Source organism: Mytilus trossulus, chromosome 1 (assembly GCF_036588685.1).
Source record: "Mytilus trossulus isolate FHL-02 chromosome 1, PNRI_Mtr1.1.1.hap1, whole genome shotgun sequence".
NCBI classification, from domain to species: Eukaryota; Metazoa; Mollusca; class Bivalvia; order Mytilida; family Mytilidae; genus Mytilus; species Mytilus trossulus.
In genome coordinates, this window is record NC_086373.1 from 108,970,880 (window position 1) to 108,992,140 (window position 21,261).

Genomic DNA, 21,261 nt, shown 5'->3' on the forward strand with positions numbered 1-21,261 from the left:
GTCAAAGGTCACAGAGTGCAAAAAAAAATTACGCTGCAATTTCAAGCTTACATATTAGGAAAACGATAAGACTTTGCTGCCTACATACAGCGTATAAAATGTTCCTCTCGACGAACTCTACATTTTATATAATAAGCCCAAAAATGTCCGACCGTCTGTTCAAAAGTTACGACGGGATGATTCTTAAAAGTATAGTATTGTGTGTATATCTTTTTAAAGGTATCAGATATCAACCTACTTTAAACTGCAAAGATGATCAGTAGTTCAAGACCTTCAATTTGAGGTCAATGTCACGTCATGATGAAATTTTACCTTGACCTTCACATTATACTATGACCTTGACCTTGTGACATTTGAAAGGTCAAGTGGTCCTGAGTTGAATGGTGATAGTCCCATGTCTCTACGACTTCCGGTTCTCAAGTTTTGTATTGCATCATATAATTGATGATTAATTGTGACCTTGGTGAACTTTGAAATTGTCCACATTCTTTTTCTATAATGTTGTCCTTCAACTGTAGATCATTTTTCATTTAACAGATTTAAGATATCTATTGTCGTTTTAGAGATAATGCAGTTTGAAGTTTTGCGAGCGGAGGCATGTATTTCTGAATCATCAAGAGCTTACAACGAAAAATGTTTTAGAAATTGAAGAGGTTGACATAGTTATGTGTTTGACCAAATACCAAAAACATTCCATGGAAAAAAACACCCAAAATTCAATTTGAAATTTTCATGTTTTGCATTGACTTTGTAAGTTTCATAACTTCTATTTATATAGTTGATATTGCATCATTATTTGCACTTTGTCAAATGGGGTCATCTGATATATCAAATTGAAGGTCTTAATAAACTCTACTTAAAAAATGAAAATTTTAAACCCCCTTTTCATCCCAGGGGGAAGGGTGGGGTCATTTAGTGCAAACATTCAAATTTCTCAGATGGTAAGGTTGTCGCATATCAAATGAAAGAACATAAAGCGTACATTTCAAATTTCAAATTGACGTCCCCCAAAAATTGGTTGGATGGGGTCATTGAGTGCAAAAAATAAATTTTCTTTTACGATAGGGTTGTTGTATATCAAATGAAAGGTCATGATGTATACATTTGAAATATCAAATTCCCAACCTCCAAAAATTGGTTGGATGGGGTTATTTAGTGCAAAAATCTAACTTTTTAAAACATGGCGTTGTCGCATATCAAATGAAAGCTCATCTACCCTGTGTTACATATATCATACTTCCGATCTAAAAAATGTAGGCGGATGAGGTCATTAAGTGTAAAAAGCGAAAAGTTACAGAAGGTATGCTTGTCGTATATCGAACGAAAGGTCGTACAAAGAACATTACGAAAACATCACTTTTACAGGAAAGACCTTTCAATTGTTTTACAAACAATTGAGATACTAGTTTTTTTTCTTTTTCTTTTTTTTCTTCCAACATTTGTTTGACAAGGCCTCATCCCCAGGCCCTTTCTGTTGAAGTTATCAAGACCAAATATGGATCATTGATAGACCTCATCATGAACTTTTACCAGATGAACTGTTGTAGGATTTCATCATCCCCTTTAGAAGTTATCTCCCTTTTATTGATTTTTTTCAACATGGCCCCCCTTAAATGTTTTAAAAGATATCATGACCTTATTTGGACAAAAGTTATATCTCATCATGATGTGTTACCATATGAGGCTGCTAAGGATTTCATCATTCCCTATGAGAGTTACGTCCCCTTGAAGCAATTTCTTTCTTTTACATTTTTCTCAAAAAGTATTCAAGATAGAATCGATTTGAAAACGGCAACATGTACAAGACCAAATGGCAATGATAATAAACATATACAATAATTTTGTTGTTAACCCTTATAAGGAGTTATTTCCCTTGAAAAAATATACACAATTTTTTTAAAATTGTATCTCGAGAACCGGAAGTCGTAAAGACTTGGGACCTACACCAATAATCTTAAGTTCATGTGACCTTTAATTTGCACCCAAGGTCAAAGGTCACCAAGTGCAAAAAAAAATTACGCTGCAATTTCAAGCTTGCATATTAAGAAAACGATAAGAGTTTGCTGCATACTTACAGTGTATAAAATGTTCCTCTCGACGAGCTCTACATTTTATACACTGAGCTCAAAAGATTCCGACTGTCTGTTCAAAAGTTACGACGGGATGATTCTTAAAAGTATAGTATTGTGTGTATATCTTTTTAAAGGTAACAGATATCAACCTACTATAAACTGCAAAGATGATCAGTAGTTCAAGACCTTCAATTTGAGGTCAATGTCAGGTCATGATGAAATTTCACCTTGACCTTCACATTATACTATGACCTTGACCTTGTGACATTTGAAAGGTCAAGTGGTCCTGAGTTGAATGGTGATAGTCCCATGTCTCTACGACTTCCGGTTCTCAAGTTTTGTATTGCATCATATATTTGATGATTAATTGTGACCTTGGTGAACTTTGAAATTGTCCACTTTCTTTTTCTATAATGTTGTCCTTCAACTGTAGATCATTTATCATTTAACAGATTTGAGATATCTATTGTCGTTTTAGAGATAATGCAGTTTGAAGTTTTGCGAGCGGAGGCATGTATTTCTGAATCATCAAGAGCTTACCACGAAAAATGTTTTAGAAATTGAAGAGGTTGACATAGTTATGTGTTTGACCAAATACCAAAAACATTCCATGGAAAAAAACACCAAAAAATCAATTTGAAATTTTCATGTTTTGCATTGACTTCGTAAGTTTCATAACTTCTATTTATATAGTTGATATTGCATCATTATTTGCACTTTGTCAAATGGGGTCATCTGATATATCAAATTGAAGGTCTTAATAAACTCTACTTAAAAAATGAAAATTTTAAACCCCCTTTTCATCCCAGGGGGAAGGGTGGGGTCATTTAGTGCAAACATTCAAATTTCTCAGATGGTAAGGTTGTCGCATATCAAATGAAAGAACATAAAGCGTACATTTCAAATTTCAAATTGACGTCCCCCAAAAATTGGTTGGATGGGGTCATTGAGTGCAAAAAATAAATTTTCTTTTACGATAGGGTTGTTGTATATCAAATGAAAGGTCATGATGTATACATTTGAAATATCAAATTCCCAACCTCGAAAAATTGGTTGGATGAGGTTATTAAGTGCAAAAATCAAACTTTTTAAAACATGGCGTTGTCGCATATCAAATGAAAGCTCATCTACCCTGTGTTACATATATCATACTTCCGATCTAAAAAAATGTAGGCGGATGAGGTCATTAAGTGTAAAAAGCGAAAAGTTACAAAAGGTATGCTTGTCGTATATCGAACGAAAGGTCGTACAAAGAACATTACGAAAACATCACTTTTACAGGAAAGACCTTTCAATTGTTTTACAAACAATTGAGATACTAGTTGTGTTTTTACTTTTTTCCATTTTTACAGAAACATTTAATACATGGATCCTATGTTTATAAATAAATACACATTAACTAATCAATAAAATTCTGAAAATTAAAAAAAGTGAGTGATCCGATGAAAAGGATATTTCATTATTTCCAGAGACATATGATATATATTCACTTGAGTTGTATAAATACCACATCTTCTTTTTTTATAATTAAACATGAATCACACATTAACTTTACGACAACACAAAAGTGTTTTTTTAATAATTTTAATCAAATTTGAAAGTTTCGTTGTTTTTCGAAATATAAACTTTATCAAAAATAAATGATGTGAATTTCGAGTGAGAGCAAATGAATCTCACATGAACAGCTTTCACTAATGAGCCCAATTGCGCGAATTTCACCAAGATTGAGTGAATTTTCCTCCATAACAATGTAGATATTGTGTTCTTAAATCACCTTATACAATATTTTTTACATATCATTTGTATGAATAGATACCGGTCACCGATTGATTGATTAGTAGATTGATTGATTGATAAGTAGATTGATTGATTGATTGATTGATTGATTGATTGATTGATTGATTGATTGATTGATTGATAAGGGAAAAAGTCCTCAAATGACATTATTTGTATTTTATTCATCAATTATTTTTGATAAAGATTTTTTTGTGAGATGCACGATTATTTTTTGATACTCTGGTGAAATTTTAATTTTTGTCAGGTTGTACAAACCAACAAAATCTCAATTAAGAATCATAATGCAATTGTTGAAGATTCCTCGACGTGTTCTAACGTATTTGTTTTTGAATAATTTGTAAATCCACTATGTCCTGCTATTCAAAATTTGGTGAATATATATGTTTTCTTGTCATCCATATCTTTGAAGAAGGAGTTGCGTATAGAGTAATATGTTTTACCTTAACGGTGCTTAACAATAGTGGCAACGAGTTCATTAACAGATCATTTGTTTGGGTAGGGAGACGATTTTTTTTAAGATTGTAAATTCAGACGAACTTAACGCTTAGTTTTTTTATAAGTATTTCCGTTTATCGAATAACTGAATCTTTTAAAGAATATACAAACCGTAAATAGTTTTTTATTTGTTATTCAGTTACGTTGTACCATGTAAATAGTGCTTGATACAATTACAGTTGTTGCCTCACGAATATTGTAATCTCGATTCTCCTTTAATCATCTGATTCTAAAATTTCTTCAAGTATCAGTACAGTATGTGCAAAATTGATTAAATTTATTTATTATTTATAAATCTAGATATATATCATTTTATTCATTTCATGTATTTATTTGTTTGTGTATTTATTGAGTTACTTACAATTATTTCTATTTATTTTTCAAACGTGAATATTTGTGTGTATAACAAATTAGTATTTCTAAATTTCCATAGTTGATCATTTAGAGAAAACTTCGTGTGTGTTTTGTATCGTTTGGTCAATCAGCTTCATCAAAGTTGTCATAAAACAAACAAGACACAAGCTTTTATTGGTTCATCAATGGAACTAAATCGAGACCACCCAAGTTAATCTGATAGCCGTGTCGCTGTATATTACCTTAATTGTTTTCTAATAAAATAAGACGTCTGGTGTGTGGTTTAGTATGTTAAAGAAATGTGACAGATATAGTTTAACATAATTTCAAATAGTCTTGTTTAAATAATCAAATCAATAGTTCACATTATTATAATTTTACAGTTGATGGCATAAAAGAATTTCTTGTTTTTTAATTTGTGATTTCAACTTTAAGATATTTATTTATATTACAGAATGTTTACGGTATACAGATCAGCCACCCAAGATTATACTTTAAATAAATAACAATTATAGATTACATGCTTGCAGTTAGACATTAGGCAAACTATTTAAAACAATCAATTACTGATAATAGTGCATTATGTTGACCTAAAGTATCGCCTGGATTATCTGAAAACTTTATTCATTAACTGCATTGTGAAAGCAATGATATTCACAGAAGCGAAAATTTCCCTCTGAATTGTTTACTTTTTCGAACCTCTAACGGATGAGTTTTATTCTAGCAATCTACCGCTTCACTTCGAAAGTTTTACGGACACCACCATATGTCGGTTGACCGTTATGAAAAGTCTCGTTCCCAGATAACCAGTCCACGAATATGTTATAATTGTCAAAGCCACTCTGATGAGAGAAGAAGGATCGGTCACTAAAAATGATTATCGTACTGGAACTAGAAAAGCTGCTATCTAAAAGAACAAGCCGAAGACTGGTATTTCTGTACAATGTGGTTGAAGGTTTGGTCCCAGCTAACAAACCTGACAATTTTTTGTTATGTAAAGCAAAACCAAAAGGATTATCAAGCCGAAACGATTTGTAAACTTTAAAAGCGCTAATAAGGTAAAAAAAAAACTCAAAGGCAATCGAAACAACATAGTGCAAAACAGAACACTTTAAATACTCATTATCCGTTAAGAGTGTGATCCATTGGAACCAACCGAAAAAAGATAGAGTGTGCGCTAATCTAAGCCATGATATTGGTACCTTCGACGTAACAATACAAATATAGATATATTTATCGTCCTTCCCTACGCCTATATCACCCTGCTCTGTCGCTCAGTAATTCTCGTTTCGAGACTTCAAAACGAGACCAGTCATTATCAGCGACGTCACAATGTGAGAGAAGAAGTTATCAGCGACGTCACAATGCGAGAGGAGACGTTATCAAGCTTGCTTTCGTCAAGCGTAAAACTGTCTTACGGAGAGGAAAAAACGACCTTGACTGGCTATTCAGCCCTCGCACGGTCAAATATAGATACAGATTTACCGAATACTTTTTTACTACCCTCCTGAGATCTTAAACACGTGATCCATATAACCAATGAATACTTTTCTACTACTTTTTATCGGTCTGACTCAAACAAACCAAATCGATCGAGAGAAAACAAATCCGGGTTACAAACTAAAACTGGGTACTTTATCTACTGTTCTCCTCAATTCTGACATAAGTGACCCATGAACCTACTGAATTCGACTACTCTCCACAGTTCTGAGACAAGTGATCAATATATCTACTCACTTATCTACTGTACTCTCTACATTTGACACAAGTGATCAATATATATACTGAAAACTTTACTACTGTGCCTTCACAGTTATGACACAAGTGATCCATCTGTCACCGGGGAAATTGGGTGACGTGTAAGGTGTGTAACAAGAGCCTGACTGAATGGCCTCAGTTCTGACCCAAGTGATTCACTACTCTCCACAGTTCTGACCCAAGTGATTCACTACTCTTAACAGTTCTGACACAAGTGATTCACTACTCTTAACAGTTCTGACACAAGCGATTCACTACTCTTAACAGTTCTGACACAAGCGATTCACTACTCTCCACAGTTCCGACACAAGTGATTCACTATTCTTCACAGTTCTGACACAAGTGATTCGCTACTCTCCACAGTTCTGACACAAGTGATTCACTACACTCCACAGTTCTGACACAAGTGATTCACTACTCTCCACAGTTCTGACACAAATGATTCACTACTCTCCACAGTTCCGACACAAGTGATTCACTACTTTCCACAGTTCCGACACAAGTGATTCGATAATCTCACCAGTTCTGACACAAGTGATTCACTACTCTTAACAGTTCTGACACAAGCGATTCACTACTCTCCACAGTTCTGACAGAAGTGATTCGCTACTCTCCACAGTTCTGACACAAGCGATTCACTACTCTCCACAGTTCTGACAGAAGTGATTCACTACTCTCCACAGTTCTGACACAAGTGATTCACTACTCTCCACAGTTCCGACACAAGTGATTCACTACTTTCCACAGTTCCGACACAAATGGTTCACTACTCTCAACAGTTCCGACACAAATGGTTCACTACTCTCAACAGTTCCGACACAAATGATTCACTACTCTCCACAGTTCCGACACAAGTGATTCACTACTTTCCACAGTTCCGACACAAGTGATTCACTACTCTCCACAGTTCTGACACAAGTGATTCACTACTGTCCAAAGTTCTGACACAAGTGATTCACTACTTTCCACAGTTCCGACAAGTGATTCACTACTCTCCATAGTTTTGACACAAGTGATTCACTACTCTCCACAGTTCTGACACAAGTGATTCACTTCCCTCCACAGTTCTGACACAAGTGATTAATTACTTTCCACAGTTCTGACACAAATGATTCACTACTCTCAGCAGTTCTGACACAAGTGATTTATTACTTTTCACAGTTCTGACACAAGTGATTCACTTCCCTCCACAGTTCTGACACAAGTGATTTATTACTTTCCACAGTTCTGACACAAGTGATTCGATAATCTCACCAGTTCTGACACAAGTGATTCACTACTCTTAACAGTTCTGACACAAGCGATTCACTACTCTCAGCAGTTCTGACACAAGTTATTCACTACTCTCCACAGTTCTGACACAAATGATTCACTACTCTCAGCAGTTCTGACACAAGTGATTCACTACTCTCAACAGTTCTGACACAAGTTATTCACTACTCTCCACAGTTCTGACACAAGTGATTTATTACTTTCCACAGTTCTGACACACGTGATTCACTACTCTCCACAGTTCTGACACAAGTTATTCACTACTCTCCATAGTTCTGACACAAATGATTCACTACTCTCAGCAGTTCTGACACAAGTGATTCACTACTCTCCACAGTTCTGACACAAATGATTCACTACTCTCAGCAGTTCTGACACAAGTGATTTATTACTTTCCACAGTTCTGACACACGTGATTCACTACTCTCCACAGTTCTGACACAAGTTATTCACTACTCTCCATAGTTCTGACACAAATGATTCACTACTCTCAACAGTTCTGACACAAGTTATTCACTACTCTCCACAGTTCTGACACAAATGATTCACTACTCTCAGCAGTTCTGACACAAGTGATTTATTACTTTTCACAGTTCTGACACAAGTGATTCCCTTCCCTCCACAGTTCTGACACAAGTGATTTATTACTTTCCACAGTTCTGACACAAGTGATTCACTACTCTCAGCAGTTCTGACACAAGTGATTTATTACTTTTCACAGTTCTGACACAAGTGATTCCCTTCCCTCCACAGTTCTGACACAAGTGATTTATTACTTTCCACAGTTCTGACACAAGTGATTCACTACTCTCAACAGTTCTGACACAAGTGATTCACTACTCTCCACAGTTCTGACACAAGTGATTTATTACTTTTCACAGTACTGACACAAGTGATTCCCTTCCCTCCACAGTTCTGACACAAGTGATTTATTACTTTCCACAGTTCTGACACAAGTGATTCACTACTCTCCACAGTTCTGACACAAGTGATTCACTACTCTCCACAGTTCTGACACAAATGATTCACTACTCTCAGCAGTTCTGACACAAGTGATTTATTACTTTTCACAGTTCTGACAAAAGTGATTCATTTATCTACTACTCTTCACAGTTCTGACAAGTCATTCATTACTCTCAACAGTTCTGACACAAGTGATTTATTACTTTTCACAGTTCTGACACAAGTGATTCACCTCCCTCCACAGTTCTGACACAAGTGATTTATTACTTTCCACAGTTCTGACACAAGTGATTCACTACTCTCCACAGTTCTGACACAAGTGATTCACAACTCTCCACAGTTCTGACACAAGTGATTCACTTCTCTCATCAGTTCTGACACAAGCGATTCACTTCTCTCCACAGTTCTGACCCAAGTGATTCACTACTCTACACAGTTCTGACACAAGTGATTCCCTTCCCTCCACAGTTCTGACACAAGTGATTCACTACTCTCCACAGTTCTGACACAAGCGATTCACTTCTCTCCACAGTTCTGACCCAAGTGATTCACTACTCTACACAGTTCTGACACAAGTGATTCCCTTCCCTCCACAGTTCTGACACAAGTGATTCACTACTCTCCACAGTTCTGACACAAGTGATTCACTACTCTCCACAGTTCTGACACAAATGATTCACTACTCTCAGCAGTTCTGACACAAGTGATTTATTACTTTCCACAGTTCTGACACAAGTGATTCACTACTCTCCACAGTTCTGACACAAGTGATTCACAACTCTCCACAGTTCTGACACAAGTGATTCACTTCTCTCATCAGTTCTGACACAAGCGATTCACTTCTCTCCACAGTTCTGACCCAAGTGATTCACTACTCTACACAGTTCTGACACAAGTGATTCCCTTCCCTCCACAGTTCTGACACAAGTGATTCACTACTCTCCACAGTTCTGACACAAGTGATTCACTACTCTCCACAGTTCTGACACAAATGATTCACTACTCTCAGCAGTTCTGACACAAGTGATTTATTACTTTTCACAGTTCTGACACAAGTGATTCATATATCTACTACTCTTCACAGTTCTGACAAGTCATTCATTACTCTCAACAGTTCTGACACAAGTGATTTATTACTTTTCACAGTTCTGACACAAGTGATTCACTTCCCTCCACAGTTCTGACACAAGTGAAAAGTAAAATCACAAAAATACTGAACTCAGAGGAAAATCAATTTGGAAAGTCCATAATCACATGGCAAAATAAAAAAACAAAACGCATCAAAAACGAATGGACAAGAACTGTCATATTCCTGACTTGGTACAGGCATTTTCAAATGTAGAAAATGGTGGATTAAACCTGGTTCTATAGCGCTAACCCTCTCACTTTAATAACAGTCTCATCAAATTCCGTTACATTTACATGATGCGTTAAATAAACAGTCACAATCAATAAAATAGTCAAAATATGGGAACATCAGTCATCATCGTATAACAATTTAACAGGACACAACAACATCTACTATCTACGAACACATGGATTGATTTGAGTGTCTGACGTCAGAAAAATTATATACGTCACATAAATTTGTCGTTCAATGTGCATACAATAGTTATCCAAAGTACCTGGATTATAAACAGAGTGATTTATTACTTTCCACAGTTCTGACACAAGTGATTCACTACTCTCCACAGTTCTGACACAAGTGATTCACAACTCTCCACAGTTCTGACACAAGTGATTCACTTCTCTCATCAGTTCTGACATAAGCGATTCACTTCTCTCCACAGTTCTGACCCAAGTGATTCACTACTTTCCACAGTTCTGACACAAGTGATTCACTACTCTTCACAGTTCTGACACAAGTGATTCACTTCTCTCATCAGTTCTGACACAAGCGATTCACTTCTCTCCACAGTTCTGACACAAGTGATTCACTACTCTCCACAGTTCTGACACAAGTGATTCACTACTATTAACAGTTCTTTTGAATGGTTTTACACTAGTAATTTTGGGGTACTTTATATAGCTTGTTGTTCGGTGTGAACCAAGGCTCCGTGTTGAAGGCCGTACATCGACCTATAATGGTTTACTTTTTTAAATTGTTATTTGGATGTAGAGTTGTCTCATTGGCACTGACACCACATCTTCCTATATCTATTGACACAAGTGATTCACTACTCTCCACAGTTCTGACAAAAGTGATCCACTACTCTACACAGTTCTGACACAAGTGATCCACTACTCTACACAGTTCTGACACAAGTGATCCACTACTCTACACAGTTCTGACACAAGTGATTCATATATCTACTACTCTTCACAGTTCTGATACAAGTGATTTGTATAAATACTGAAAATTTCCTTCTTTTTTTTACTATTCTCCGAAGTTTTGACAATAGTGGTCCATATAATTATAGAATGCTCTCCTTGTGTAATTCTTTCCATAGTTCTCAAATAAGTAATTCAGATTTCAATATTACGCTCTATCTACTGCTTTCTATATTTCTCATATAAGTGATTCGAATTTTTACTGAACACTTAAATATACTGCTTCCCATAGTTCTCATATAACTGATTCAGGTTTCTACAGAACACTTTATCTACTGCTTCCCATAGTTCTCAGATAACTGATCCAGATTTCTACAGAACACTTTATCTACTGCTTCCCCTAGTTCTCAGATAACTGATCCAGGTTTCTACAGAATACTTTATTTACTGCTTCTCATAGTTCTCAGATAACTGATCCAGGTTTCTACAGAACACCTTATCTACTGCTTCCCATAGTTTCTTCAGATAACTGATCCAGATTTCTACAGAACATTTTTTTAATTACTGCTTCCCATAGTTCTGAGAAATCTGAGTCAGGTTTCTAGAGAACACCTCATCTACTGCTTCCCATAGTTCTTAGAAAACTGATTCAGGTTTCTACAGAACACTTTATCTATTGCTTCCCATAGTTCTCAGATAACTGATCCAGATTTCTACAGAACACTTTATCTACTGCTTCCCATAGTTCTGAGATAACTGATCCAGATTTCTACAGAACACTTTATCTATTGCTTCCCATAGTTCTCAGATAACTGATCCAGATTTCTACAGAACACTTTATCTACTGCTTCCCATTGTTCTTAGAAAACTGATTCAGATTTCTACAGAACACTCAATCTACTGCTTCCTATAGTTCTAAGATAACTGATCCAGATTTCTACAGAACACTTTATCTACTGCTTCCCATAGTTCTCAGATAACTGATCCAGATTTCTACAGAACACTTTATCTACTGCTTCCCATAGTTCTTAGAAAACTGTTTCAGATTTCTACAGAACACTTAATCTACTGCTTCCTATAGTTCTCAGATAACTGATCCAGATTTCTACAGAACACTTTATCTACTGCTTCCCATAGTTCTCAGATAACTGATCCAGGTTTCTACAGAACACTTTATCTACTGCTTCCCATAGTTCTTAGAAAACTGATTCAGATGTCTACAGAACACTTAATCTACTGCTTCCTATAGTTCTCAGATAACTGATCCAGATTTCTACAGAACACTTTATCTACTGCTTCCCATAGTTCTCAGATAACTGATCCAGGTTTCTACAGAATACTTTATTAATTGCTTCTCATAGTTCTCAGATAACTGATCCAGATTTCTACAGAACACTTTATCTACTGCTTCCCATAGTTCTTAGATAACTGATCCAGATTTCTACAGAACACTTTATCTACTGCTTCCCATAGTTCTGAGATAACTGATCTAGATTTCTACAGAACATTTTATCTACAGTCTCCAATTCTGTTGAGATAACTGATCCAGGTTTCTACAGAACACTTTATCTATTGCTTCCCATAGTTCTGAGATAACTGATCTAGATTTCTACAGAACATTTTATCTACAGTCTCCAATTCTGTTGAGATAACTGATCCAGGTTTCTACATAACTTATCTACTGCTTCCCATAGTTCTGAGATAACTGATTCAGGTTTCTACAGAACACTTTATCTACTGCTTCCCATAGTTCTGAGATAACTGATCTAGATTTCTACAGAACACTTTATCTACAGTCTCCAATTCTGTTGAGATAACTGATCCAGGTTTCTACAAAACTTATCTACTGCTTCCCAAAGTTCCGTCAGATAACTGATCCAGATTTCTACAGAACAATATGTTAATTACTGCTTCCCATAGTTCTGAGAAATCTGAGTCAGGTTTCTAGAGAACACCTTATCTACTGCTTCTTATAGTTCTCAGATAACTGATCCAGATTTCTACAAAACACCTTATCTACTGCTTCATATAGTTCTGAGATAACTGATCCAGGTTTCTACAGAACACTTTATCTACTGCTTCCCATAGTTCTGAGATAACTGATCCAAATTTCTACAGAACACTTTATCTACTGCTTCCCATAGTTCTGAGATAACTGATCCAGGTTTCTACAGAACACCTTATCTACTGCTTCCCATAGTTCTGATATAACTGATCCAGATTTCTACAAAACACTTTATCTACTGCTTCATATAGTTCTGAGATAACTGATCCAGATTTCTACAGAACAACTTAATCAACTGATACATATAGTTCTGAGATAACTGATCTAGATTTCTACAGAACATTTTATCTACTGCTTCCCATAGTTCTGAGGTAACTGATCCAGGTTTCTACAGAATACCTTATCTATAGTCTCCTATAGTTCTCAGATAACTGATCATTCCAGGGTTCTACAGAAGACCTTATCTACTGCTTCTCATAGTTCACAGATAACTGATCCAAGTTTCTACAGAACACTTTATCTACTTCTTCTCATGGTTCTCAGATAACTGATTCAGATTTCTACAGAACATTTTATCTACTGCTTCCCATAGTTCTGAGGTAACTGATCCAGGTTTCTACTGAATACCTTATCTATAGTCTCCTATAGTTCTCAGATAACTGATCATTCCAGGTTTCTACAGAAGACCTTATCTACTGCTTCTCATAGTTCACAGATAACTGATCCAAGTTTCTACAGAACACTTTATCTACTTCTTCTCATGGTTCTCAGATAACTGATTCAGATTTCTACAGAACACTTATCTACAGTTTCCCATAGTTTTCAGATAACTGATCCAGATTTCTACAAGATACCTTATTTCTATTGCTTCTCATTTTTCTCACATAATTGATCCAGATTTCTACAGAAAACCTTAGCTACTTCTTCTCACAGTTCTGACGTAAGTGTTTCAGATTCCTTATCTTATGCTTTCCATCATGAGTTCTTAGAAAAATATTCCAGATTTCAAATGAACTTTTTATTGAATGGCCTCTATAGAGTTTCAAGATAAATGATAAAGATTTCCACTGATCATTTTATAAAAAGCCCTCTATAGTTCTGTGACAATGGTTTCAGATTCCTACTGATCACTATCGCATGTTTTCCATTTGTAAAGAGGCATTACACTATAATGGTAAAAGTGATACAAACCAATTTCAAACTTAGTCTGTGTTTTGTGGTAATTAGCATTGTCGAGAAGATCCATATATATGTGATGATTTTACACTATTATTTCAGATTGGGTGAAGGTTAATTTATGAATGGCTTTCATTTATTTTGACTTTATTGAACCATAAAACTAATTTCTGACTCTTCACATTGAATAATCCGCGAAGCGGATTATGTAAAATGTGAAGAGTCAAAAATTAGTTTTATGGTTCAATAAAGTCAAAATAAATTATTGCCATTCATTATAAATAAATTTCTATGAAAAAAATAGGCTCAAAGAACTGTTAATACTATTTATATTAAAACAATAACAACATACACACATGTTGGCGTATGAATACACAACATCAGAATGGGCGTGTCTCCATAAAAATTGATAACATTGAAAATAAAACTAATACTTTTAACCAATCAGAAGACAGTTAATACACCAAATTTATTTATTGCCTATTAAAATGATAAAACCTGCTGTATTTCTTTGAACCTGTCCTATGTTCAATGGTTGTTGCTTGTTGATGTGGTTTATAAGTGTTTCTTGTTTCCTGTTTTTTTATATGTATATGTCAGTTGGTTTTCCTGTTTGAATGGCTTTACACTTGTTATTTTTAAGGGCTGTTATACCTTGCTGTTCAGTGTTAGCCAAAAAATCTGTTTTGATGGTGGTACTTTGACCTACAAAAAAGTCCAATTTCCAGATTTAGGCATGTGCGTAAAGGCTGGACTACCAATGTATTGTATCAAGTATGAATTTCATTTGTATTATCGTACTCTGACTCAGTAATCAACCAATCGAAATACTGAATTATGTCTACTAGCACAACTTGTGTATTCTGCGTACTATGAACTTATGGAGGAGACCACTGGGCTGTTGGCCACAAACTTGACTCAGTAATTGGAGTACAAAAATTTTGATAAAAACATCAAAGTTGATTTCTTAGTCTTAGTAAAACTATCATGTTAAAATGAATTATGACTGGTAGGCCAGGCCTCACGGTCATAAAACTTTCGAGCATGATTTTTGAACTCAAGACTCGAAAATCAACTAATCAAATTGCTGGATTTCATGTTTCTAGCATGATTTTTGTACTCAGAGCACTGAGCAAAGTTTTATGCCTTCAAAGCCAGGAGTTTATGTTTCTAGCACAAATTTTGTCCTCTCAAGTACAAAGTAAAGTTTGATGATGGGAAAGCCTAATTTATCTTCTGTCTTTTGTTTTTTTGTTGTTTGGTTGCTGTCTCATTGATGTATAGCACACTTCTCTTTATATTCATAGGTAAACATAAAAAGAAAATTGTTGTGTTTTAATGTTCAGCTAGATGTACTTGATTACCTCCAAGATAAAATCTTTGACTAAGGGTTAATAAGTTCACCTGTCAATATGAATGTACAATAACCTATATATTCTATATTCTAAAATAAAAACAAAGACATTAAAATTTATTTAACTTTTATTTTCATCATTTCATGTGATAACGATTCAACCTTCGTCAGAAGATCTGAACACAAGTACTACCACATATATATATCATAATATATATAATATTTATATAAGTCGATATCGACCTATCACAGACAATTCACCCCTCCTGAACCTCAGCACCACACCCTATGAGGTAAAAATGATTATGATTTGGTAAGGATTTGAGTGTAATGTCTCCATATAACATGACAGAATATGAGGCTCAGGAGGGGTTGTCATAAAAAAAATAATAAACTGATACTGGCAGTGTCACCTGTTGCACCAAATATAATGTCATGATTTTACAGGTAAATGAGGTCACCAGGTGTATTTGTCTTAAATCATCTATTTATTACTGTCCAAAACTTTAGTATTGATGGGTAAGGCTTATAAATCACACCTATTTAATTATTTTTAATAACAAATGTAAATGTATTCTGTTTTTTTCAGTTTTATGAAAATTCCTGATTTTTTATCATTTAAAATGGGAAAAAATGCAAGAAACTATATATATCGTCCTATGTAAGTCTGCCTTGTAGATTTAAATGCATACATTCAATGTTTAAATCATTCATTCATTTGAAATTCAGGAAAATAGATGGATAAATCATCCCTGATTAAAGGGATGTATGTAGTATAGGAGAACAATATACAAACAAGAAAAATTACTTGTAATATTTGTCATTTTCTAATATTTTGAATGTTGAACAATAAGCTTGCCACCCAAATGAAGATGTTTGGTTAAACTAATAAAGGAATTCTATCTTCACCCAATTTAGAGTAAAAACAATACTATTTCTTATTTTTTTCACCTCATTAATAAATGTAAATTGTTTAAGAATAACAATATTTGTCATTCTTTACTTGCAAAAAATAGAATGTTCACATGTATTACTAACTTCCACTAACAGCACCAAAACACCATTTGCACACACTTACACAAAACCCATATACACTATCACATCATTTATACACATCAAAACTTATGATAACAATACATTTCAGTACAAATAAATATGTTTAAAGCTTTTGCACCATGGTAACTTATTGTAGCACTAAACATAAGAATGAAACTGACCAATATCTTAGCACTTAATTCATATGTAAAAGTTTGACCGATATCTTAGCACTTAATTTATATGTAAAAATTTGACCAATATCATAGCACTTAATTCATATGTAAAAGTTTGACCGATATCTTAGCACTTAATTTATATGTAAAAGTTTGACCGATATCTTAGCACTTAATTTATATGTAAAAATTTGACCAATTTCATAGCACTTCATTCATAGGTAAAAGTCTGACCAATATCATATAGCACTTAATTTTTATAAAAACTTATCTAAGTCAACAAAATTGATTTAGGATGCACACTGTGCTTTGAAAATGATTATCAAACCAGTGATCAGAGTCAAATATTCAACATTTTTAATTTTAATTTGTTACATGTGATACAAATACTTTTGTTTTGTCCAATCCCCCCCCCCGCGAAAAAAAAGGTCTATAAATTAAATTTCACATCAGTATTTAATTTTTTTTAATGCTTTAAAGCTTCTTAAAACACGAATAATTTCATTTATGAATTTGAAAGTTACATATACATGTGCATTACGAAATCTATTTTATTCCAAGTTAGTAAGTGAAGGATTTACAGAAGGATTTCATATATCTACCCTGATGGGGACTAACAAGTGCCTGAGTTACAAATCATCTTTGGCTTTCTAACAACAAAAAAACAAAACAATGCCATGTGGAAATTATGTCATCCATTTAATTACTATTTTACTATTAATTCTGAGTAAACATTTTAAAGAAATGAACTGTGGAACGTTTTTTGTAAAAATAAAAAATAATCAATTCTAAATACATTCATTTTAAAAACTTGTCTTCAATATCTGCTAAAGCGAATTTCTGCTCACCAAAAAATTTAAATACGAATAGAAAATTATCTCCCCTTTAATCCAAAAATTGAATAAGTTTCATAGGCTAGCCTTTAATATACAAATAAAAAAAACTGAATATACATTTGCTGTTTGAAGAATTTAAAATATATGACAAATTTTCACATGGCATTATATGAGTTTTGGACAACTTTGGAAATTGTTTTGACCATCATCTACAACAACAGAATATGATATGTACAATGGAAGAACATCAGGCTTTAATGGACTAACCCATCTACAGATAAAACTTCAAAGTTCTACAAATAATGTACCCTGAGCTCATCTACAGCTTGAGGTATGGAAATAATGCTGAATAATTTCTAATACTAACGCTGTTCTTCTCCATTCAAATGATATACAATGAATAACAATAAAATGTTACGAGATTTAATCTCATTAATGTAAATGATGGTAAACATTCAACAATCAACAGATATTCAACAATTATTTTACATCATTAACATATTTACAAATTATAATAATTAGCTAATTACAATATCTTACAAAACAAGAAATCTGTACATCAGTAACATAAAAACAATGCTTAACATTTAAATAAACAAGAGTTACTTCCCCTTGTTCAATACAAATAAATACTAAATCACAACTCGGCCCTGAAGAGGATGAAGAATAAGTCCCGTGAGATAATACCCGTAGTCAGCCGTTCCATCTTCTGATTGATACAAACATTGTTCCTGAGTGATAACTGGCCTTTAGCCGCCATTTACAAATGTTTTGTGTCATGGATGATCAAACACTCACACACAGGCAGCCATACGCACAACCATAAAATACTGTATAAATAATAAATAGCACCATCACATTTCTAGAAGAATTTAAGTCTGAAATAAAAAAATAAAAAAAGTTTTGAAATACATGTATTGACAATCATTAATCATGAAAAAATAATAATTCAGGAGTGAAAGTGTTTAATGCAGTACTGAATACAAAATGTTTAAAATGTATATACTTTATTTCTTTAAAAAAAATTAAATACAAAATGTGCTTTTGTTTATTTAAAAGATTTAATAAATCAAAACAAAAAATCTCAGGACATCTGCAGTTTGAGCTAACATAGCTGGAACTGACTGAAAAAGTTTAATCATACTATCCAAAATTATCTACCTTGACAGTTTTTAAAAAAATGAAATTTCAGTGTTTATCACGTATTATCTGTATTAAAGTGCAATGTTAAACTTTGCAGAAAAAACGTGAAAGAGTATAATATTGCAACATTTTATACATAAATTGTTAAAAATATTCTCTATAAAAATAAATCTAGTATACATAAACATTCAGATATGTTTCCTCATTATACCTGCAAAGTTTAAAATGTTATAACTAAGTTATCTAATAGAATGCCTACCTGCTAGGAATTTGAACAAGAATCTGAGTCTGAACTGTCCAATTCTTTCCGCCGTTTACTTTTGTAAACATGATCATGATCTACATTTTGAACTGAACCTAAAAATGCAAAAAATAAATAATAAGAATCACAACATAAAGTATGTAATAAATTGTGTAACTTGTTGTAAGAAATGGCTTTCAGATCAAATAGTATCAGTTTGAATAGTTTTACTTTGCCATACACATTTTGTCACGTCATTTGTTCTGTAATAATTGGTTTGAAAGTGAACAAGCATGAAAGACAGTGGAACTTTGTTGACAACCACTACTTATCTCCCTTTGATAATGTTATATTTACCTGGAATACCAGTATGAACTTCTACTTTAACTGTTGCATGAGCTGTTACCCTGGTAATATGTGTTGATTGAGGTGTTGATGATACAGAGGCTGTTGGTGTAGTCTGAAATAAATAAAAAAACAAAATTAAACAAAATTTCAAAACATTATCATGGATATGGAAAAAATTAATGAACATTTGACAAATAAATCCTTCGATGCTGGAGCTTAATTACATATAAAAAAAGTTCCAAATCATAATATAACTCTAAGATCTTAGTACAATGCTCAGACCATATCCCAACCCAGTACAACTAGGAGAATTATTACTTGTACAATTCATTGAATACATGGACCTAACACTAGTTGTTTTTTTCTGGATGATATAGGAATATCATTGGAATTAATGCTCATTCATAAAAAATAAATAAATACCAACAATGAAACATATCATCAAGTTGCCACACAACATGTGCCATTAGTAGAGCAGAATCTGCTTACTGAGCCAGAGAAACTGAGAATACCCCCACTTTCTTTTCAAACTGGTTGTATTGGGTATATTTATTGTCATGACATTAAGGGACCTTGTAATCTAATCCACTGCTATACTTACATGTCTACTACTGTTACTACTGCTGTGAGTCATAGGAACTGTTGTTGTTTCTACCACTACTTCAGGTTCTACGATTATTTCATGTGATGAATACTGTGTAGGTTCTTCTGATATTGTGGTCAGAGAAATATCAGATGGTATCCTTGGATACAGTCGTCTGCTAGGTCTACTCTTTCTGGACTTTTTGATTGGTTTAGGTGAAGGTTCTGGAGATGGTGTTGGTATACGATCGCCATCATCTTTTGGTCGAACCTATAAACAACAGATTATGTGTGATTAATGTAAAAAATATCAAAGTGAAGAATTCACAACTTTTTCCAAAAAGTGAGAATTTTTTCTATGATTTTTTTTTAAATGTGATATTTACCTGTTTATTCTCTACATTTTCAAATGATTTATGACAAGTCTGTGAAACAACATACATATTTTTTTCTATTTAAAGGATCTTTTCTTGATAATTTATTTAAAAGAAAAAAGAATAAAAAAACAAGAAACTGCCCATAAATTAGAATATGCCAACAGACCTATTAAAATTATTTTTTGTCCTAGCTTATGTAATCATCACCTACACTTTGAACAGTCAAAAAATATCAAAAAGAGTTATAGTATTATGCCTAAAATAAGGTAATGTCATTTATTTGTGCTTACCTCCCCTTTTGGTCCCAAAATAGACAGCAACACAGGAAGCAGCACCAGTCCATTCAAAAGACCAATCACAACAAGACCAGCCAAAACATTGAAGAAATATCTGAAATAAAAACAATAATTTGAAATTTGTGAACATATCAAACAGGGTATCTCCTGCAACAACGGAATGTATCAACATCTTCACCCAGCTGATGTTCTAACATGAACCACATTGATGTGCATATAACAAAGTTATTTCTCAATCCTTCAAATTGAAATTGATTTTAATTACATGGTACACATATAAAAATAAAACTAACAAATTTAGTTCAAAGCAGTTTGTTTTAAAAATAAACTAACATATTCAAATTCCTTCACATGTGTACACACTGACAGTAAATACATGACCTACTGCAAGAGAACTGGATCTGATATTTAATGTTTTTTTCCATTTGATTTTATGTTTCCGTTTGGTAAGCCAAGGTCACCAGTATAGAGTAACAGTGTACTAAGGGTTAATGCAGCGAGAACACATCAAATCTACATACAAATGTTTACAATAAACACTGGAGGCATATTCACTCAATGAAAGAGAAATTTATTACCAGCAACTAAATCATATGTTTGACAACCCCAAATTCTTGTTAAATAGAAAATTAACCCATATAGTGCCTCTATTCCATCAGAATTTGAAGGCAACATTTTTAAGACATTAAAAAGTGTGTTAAGAGGTAGTT

At 33.7% G+C, this 21,261-nt stretch overlaps 1 protein-coding gene across 1 annotated transcript in view; it reads right to left on the reverse strand.

Moving 5' to 3' along the window:
• Nucleotides 1-15,633: 15,633 nt before the first annotated feature.
• Nucleotides 15,634-21,261, reverse strand: part of LOC134697067 (protein patched homolog 1-like) — a 34,553-nt gene continuing 28,925 nt past the window's right edge. The window contains exons 23-27 of the mRNA XM_063559097.1: nucleotides 20,546-20,645; nucleotides 19,898-20,149; nucleotides 19,306-19,408; nucleotides 18,967-19,064; nucleotides 15,634-18,442 (exon numbers count right to left, since the gene is read on the reverse strand). Coding sequence (XP_063415167.1) covers nucleotides 18,970-19,064; nucleotides 19,306-19,408; nucleotides 19,898-20,149; nucleotides 20,546-20,645 — 550 coding nt within the window. The 3' untranslated portion in view covers nucleotides 15,634-18,442; nucleotides 18,967-18,969. The remainder of the gene's footprint in view (nucleotides 18,443-18,966; nucleotides 19,065-19,305; nucleotides 19,409-19,897; nucleotides 20,150-20,545; nucleotides 20,646-21,261) is intronic.